The sequence below is a fragment of the Chenopodium album genome, chromosome 5 (assembly GCF_948465745.1).
Source record: "Chenopodium album chromosome 5, dcCheAlbu1.1, whole genome shotgun sequence".
In the NCBI taxonomy this organism is placed as follows: domain Eukaryota; kingdom Viridiplantae; phylum Streptophyta; class Magnoliopsida; order Caryophyllales; family Amaranthaceae; genus Chenopodium; species Chenopodium album.
The window spans coordinates 77,264,661-77,270,743 of NC_137838.1; the positions used below are offsets into that span (position 1 = coordinate 77,264,661).

The 6,083-nt window shown below is 37.1% G+C and overlaps 1 protein-coding gene across 1 annotated transcript; it reads right to left on the bottom strand.

Annotated features, from left to right (window-relative positions):
• Positions 1–2,168: 2,168 nt before the first annotated feature.
• On the bottom strand, positions 2,169–4,979 carry LOC145633214 (putative disease resistance protein At3g14460). Its single transcript, XM_081685486.1, has one exon. The coding sequence runs from the start codon at positions 4,977–4,979 to the stop codon at positions 2,169–2,171; it is 2,811 nt and encodes a 936-aa protein (XP_081541612.1).
• Positions 4,980–6,083: the final 1,104 nt, after the last annotated feature.

The window sequence follows — 6,083 nt, forward strand, 5'->3', positions numbered from 1 at the left end:
ATGATAACGCGAACACAATGTCACATGATAAGGAGCTCTTTCATAAATTGAAGAGCTTGTATTATCATAAAGCATCTAAACATGTACAATATGTGTCTTTGGTGGGGGAAGAAATCGATGAAGAAAGTCTTAGAAGATTGACAGATTTCAAGGAGTTAAAGGCGCTAATGCTGCTTAGTGAGGATGCTTCGAGTATTAGCAAGATACCGAGTAATGTATTTTCAGCTCTCAAGCATTTGGAGGTGTTGGATTTGAGTAAATCTAACCTTGTCGAGTTACCAAATTCGGTGGGAGATTTGGTTGAACTAAAGTATCTAGACCTTTCGCGAACTCTAATTGAGTTATTGCCCGAAACCATTGATTGTCTTTCTAAATTGCAAACCTTGAAACTCAAAGATTGTACACACTTGTATAGGTTACCTGAAGGGATGAGAAAGCTAACCTCTCTCAAACATCTCGAGCTTGATGTTCTCGGGCAATTAGACCTTATGCCGAGAGGAATGGGAGCACTTACCGAGCTTGAGACCTTATCAGCATTTCTTGTTCATAAGGATGATGGTCGAAGCATTAAAGAGTTAAAGAATATGAACAACCTTAAGGAAAGTTTTTGCATTGCAAGATTGGAGAATGTTTTGGATACATTTGATGTTGTGAAAGCCGCATTGTCTAAAAAGAAGTATGTAAAGGAGTTAGAGTTAAGGTGGAGTGACTTGCATAAACATCGGACTAAGTCACTAGATCAAGATGAAATTCTTCAAGGACTTCGACCTCACTCTAACTTGGAAAAGCTACAAATATCGTGCTATGGAGGCACGAGCTTTCCTAGTTGGATCGGTGATCCTTCATTCATGGTGCTCACTACTGTTACACTCTACAAATGTGATGATTCCGAGATACTTCCTTCACTGGGAAAACTTCCATCTTTGAAGTTTTTAAGCCTGGTGGAAATGAATAGCGTAAAAGAGATTGGGACTAAGTTTAGAGGATTCGATACTTCCATTGCATTTCCAAAACTAGAGAGACTTGCAATTGTTGGCTTCTCTAAGCTAGAAAGCTGGGGAAAAGCAGAGAATGGAGACTACCCGCGTCTTTGCAAGCTCACCATAGAGCGATGTCCTAAGTTGGTTGGTGTTCCATCTTCACCTCTTAAACTCGCCACTCTCAAGCATTTGGAAATAATCAACTGTGAAAATCTCAGCAGTTTATTCCTTGAGAAAAATTTGTCGAAATCACTGGAGACATTGATTATCGAGGATTGCACTAAAATCACAGAGTGGTTTAGAAGACGCAAGGGCGCGAAACTTCACAAGATTGAACATGTGCAAAATATATGGATTGATCATGAATTGATCAGCAGAGTCTAATTTTGCTAAAGGTTTATATCATTCTTTATATACCTATATGTAAATATATAGATTAGCTGTATTATACATATATAAGCAAAGAAATTTAATCATTATATGTTGATATGTATATATGTAATATATGTAAATAATGTATACCTTCTATGTGTGCTTGTAAAAGGTCTCATGTGTACAAATGAATAAGAATGTACAAATATCATATGGGTCTCTTGTATTATAGAGTCGATTTGGTTTTACTCGGGCTTTGGCCGATTTGAATCAAATGAGGTCTAGTGAAACATAAGTTGAAATGCTCCACGTTCCATCATATTCCACCAAATTTGAAATGCTCTTTTTTTATGCAAATTTAAAATGCTCTTGTGTGTAAGTGTAACATAACTTGGGCAGTTTAATTTACAAATCTTGTCGAAATACTCTTGTGTCTCAAGTAAATAAACAAATCTATATGTGTGCTATATACTCCCTCAGTTTTTAAATACTTGCTCCATTTTCTTATTTGGAAAACTTTTATAATATTTAATTTATTTCTCTCAACTAGTAGACCCAATTTTATTACTTTTACATTCTCTCTCCTCCAATATACCTTCCACCAACCCTACTATCTCCATATTTTAATACTTTATCCAATTTCTCTTAAAAATTCCGCGCATAGAGAAATGGAGCAAGTATTTAAAAACGGAGAGAGTATATATCATAACATTATCTTTTCCAGAAGATTCCAGCTGATAATTTTACATAAAATTCCACTATAGATAAAAAAAATGTTTGGGTTAAATCTCTATAAATACAAAAGAGACTATTTCACTAACGGTCATAATTAAGAGGGTAAGGTGCCACTCTTGGGAAGTGAAATGATTCAACAGACAACGGAAGTTCAGGATCATCTAGTAGCCGGTCACAATATGAAATGTCTAAAAACTTTAGCGAAGTTAGAGGTTGTAAGGTAGGCATGACAGCCAATCTTGGGCAGTTGATGAACTTCAAGTCTAGAAGATTCGGCATATCTCCTTCTATCAATCCGTTCCACGAGGCAAGTTCTGTCATGTTACGAAATTCTAAAAATTCCAGTTTAGCAAACCTCTGCTCATTCTGATCATCCCCAAAAAATTGACGGTCTACAAATTTTAATTTATGTATTGAGTCAAGGCGGAGGGTCCTTAGAACCGGAAGCCTCCAGAATGGTGGGAGTTCTGTGCAAAGTGGCCAATGATTCAAGTGAATATATTGAAGATTAATGTGATAAGCTGCTGAACAATGTAACCACCCCGGATAGTTTTCACCGCTGTAATTTGTCACTCGTAATTCCTCCAACTTTATTGTAGGACGAAGCTCGTTTAAGATTGCCTCGGAAATTGATGATCCTGGCATGGAGCTCTCTGTCCACTGTAGTTCTAAACTTGTAAGGCTGGACTTTTCAGACAATGAGGCACTCGCGGCCTCTTCAGCATTCATCACTTTTTCAAGGTCCGTAATTTTGAGTGATCGAAGTGCATTTAGATGTTTGAGCTCCGAGATCTGATACCCCTTTTCTTTCATCACAGTAAACTTATGCAAGATCTGAAGTTTTGTTAGCTTCCCTATGTTCGCCACAGCAAAAGACAAGCTTGTCTCGGCTAAATCAAGGATAATGAGGTTGATTAGGTTCCCAATCTTTTTCGGCAGGTGTGTCAGATGAGGACAATTTATAAGCTTGATCACTCTTATTCCAATAAGTTTACAGGTTGATTCTGGCAACATTATGATAGGGGTATAAGAAAAATCAAGGTATCGAAGGTGTTTAAGGTTTTCTATAGAATGCGGAACTATTGTTATATAAGAATGGCTCAAGTCCAATACTCGTAGCAGTAAAAGCGTTTTAAATACACTGCTAGGAACATAACTAATCCTAGTGTTACCAGCTAGCAAAAGAAATGTCCTTAAGCGAAGACACTTAGTAATTTCATCAAAAGATTCATGGCTTATATTTTGGTCATCATTTTGGCAGTACAGTGACAAGTGGCGAGTATCAATGGTGGGGCGAAAGGAATGACAATCACTTGTATTTATCTGATGACACATATTAGATGCAATAGACTGCGCAAACATACCATGGATTTCGAGCATTTGGTAGGTTTTCGGACCATTCTGACATTCGCCGGGACTTGCAACTGGTTCAAACATTGATGATGGTAACATCTCATCGAAACACCGCTGGGCTTGTTCCCAGTCAGTCCATCTCTCCGGCTGAATGAATCCTTCTGCCATCCATAGCTGGAGTAAAGTACTCTTGCTAAACCTGTGGTCGCAAGGAAACAAAGTGAAATATGCAAGCAACTTATTCAAATAAGATGGACGGCTGGGATCTCCTAATTTCAGTGCACTCAGTATTTTTTGTGTGTATGTGGTTGACTCTCGATCTCGAAGGTCATGTGTTGCAAACAAGGAGATGACATATCTGGGATTATTTTCTGGCCTACAACATTGAGCGAGTAATGTAATTGCAATGACGTTTGCTAATAATGGCAAACCCATGCTTTTTCTAGCAATGTTGGCCACATTCTGGTTAAAGAAGTCGCGGTCACCAGGAGACTGTAGTACATTATTGGATCTGTACACTCTCATTCGAATCAACTCCTTACAATCGTCATCTGACATTCTCTTTAGATAATGTGGTGTGGTTAGAGTACTATATGCGACCCTTGGATCACGAGTTGTAATGAGAATTTTGACATTGGAGACTTTGCGTTTAAAGATTTTTGACACATAACCCTCAAAACCCATCAGGTTGGTAGGCGAAACTTCCCCAACTACCTCATCCAATACCAATAAGGCTCTACTTATAGGGATACCGCCCTTGACATTGAGTTCTCGATTCTGCAAGGAGAAGAATGTGATATTTTCTAGACCAACAACCGCCGAACCCCAACAAATGATTTCGAAGTGGTTCTTAACACTTTGATCATCCACTATGGACCGGGCTAGGGCTGTTTTACCAAGTCCCACCATCCCGACTATCGAGACTCCAACACCCCCTTGCAAGAGCTTATCTACAATGTTTGTTCTGTCTATTTGCCTTCCTGTTGTAAGTGGCACTGCATTTTCCGGGGGCAAAACTTGGTTATTATTGTGTTGGTGCTGATGATGATTGTTTGAAAATTCCAGTGTCTGATTAATTTCCTCCTCGAAGTCTCTGAATTTCTGTAACATATTGCTTATGTTATGAGGCAATCCCCACCTCCTCAATTTCGACAACATATGCAATCGCGCTTTTCTTGTTATATTATCTGTCGAGACTTCATCATTTGGCTGCCTTAAAATGCGGCCTCGAGGATGAAAAATCCGCCTTATGAAGCTGCGACGACGACGACTTATTTCTGCTACCTTTACACTATCGATTATGTCATCCACATCGTAATACATTGTCGTCAGCTCTCTGACTAGTGGCTTCCATCTTTCAATCACTGAAGGCTCAAGTCGATTGAGCTTTTCTTGGATTCTCTGCGCCCGGATTTCTAACAATTGGAGGTTGTGATTTACGTTTACGAATTCGGCTATCTCGCTGATGACAAAAGATAGTAATCTCGTTAGTAAAACTGCGGTTGATGAAGCAATGAATGGATCTACAGGGATAACCATGTCGAAAGATTTTAGTGGTAAACAGGATGATGCACAAAGAGTGATTAATAATGCAGTCAAAACTGAGTTGCACTACAAGATTTCGTTTTTTTATGGCCAGCAAAGATGAATGTTCTTGAATATAATGAGCAAGAAAAGGAAAATTATGATCAATTTTGAGGAATGAAAGAGTAGAAAAGGTATTAGCCAAGTAAAGATGCGTTACTAAAAAGAATGTTATGAGGCGAGGAATATGGATGATAGAGGGAATAATTGTATGATTGGTATCTAGCCTTTGGTATTTTGTGTTTATATAGCCTAAAAGATACTTCGTACAACATTTTTAATAAGTTACATACCTTATCAAAACGCCTATATTACCGAGTACTTTATATTCTCGTTGTTCCTTTTTAAGTGTCCTGTCCCAATTTAACTGATATATTTGTAGACACAAAATTATGACTAATAATATTTTACTCATCAACAAAAATGAATTGTAACAAGTTGATATTTGGAAACTATATAAATTGAGATTGTGTTAATTAATACCAAAAAGTGAATAGTGCAAAAAACAAAATAAAAGGTTTTTTCTTTAATGTATATATGTAACCTGTGTCAATTAGCCAAACTTATAAACTGACCCCTTTATCCCTTCAACAGTAGGATGCGAATCATAAAAGTAGCAATAAGAGGAGTAGACTCTTAACTTTATAAGGTGTTTAGCTCTCTCAACTTTTATTAATGTGGGATACTTACACATATGCTATTTGGAAAGGATCTAGTTCAACAAGGGACTATATGAAAGATAATCTAATTTACCGACGTTATTATTGAGTTTTTTTTTTCAATTAAAATTTACAAATATTAATTACCATGTTGGGTAATCCTTGGCGTTTGGCGCCTTAACTAAAATAGATCGACCACAAAGAATCGATGTACTTACAGGAATAGGATGTCACAAAGTCTCACAATCCCATCAAGGTTTTTTTTTTTTTCTTTTTTTCATTTTTCATTTTTATTTTTTTTTTTATTATTATCAACTATTCCTCACCTTGGAATCAAATTTCAAATGGGTCCCCCTTCTTCAATTCTTACCAAAAAAAAAAATAAAAAAATAAAAAATAA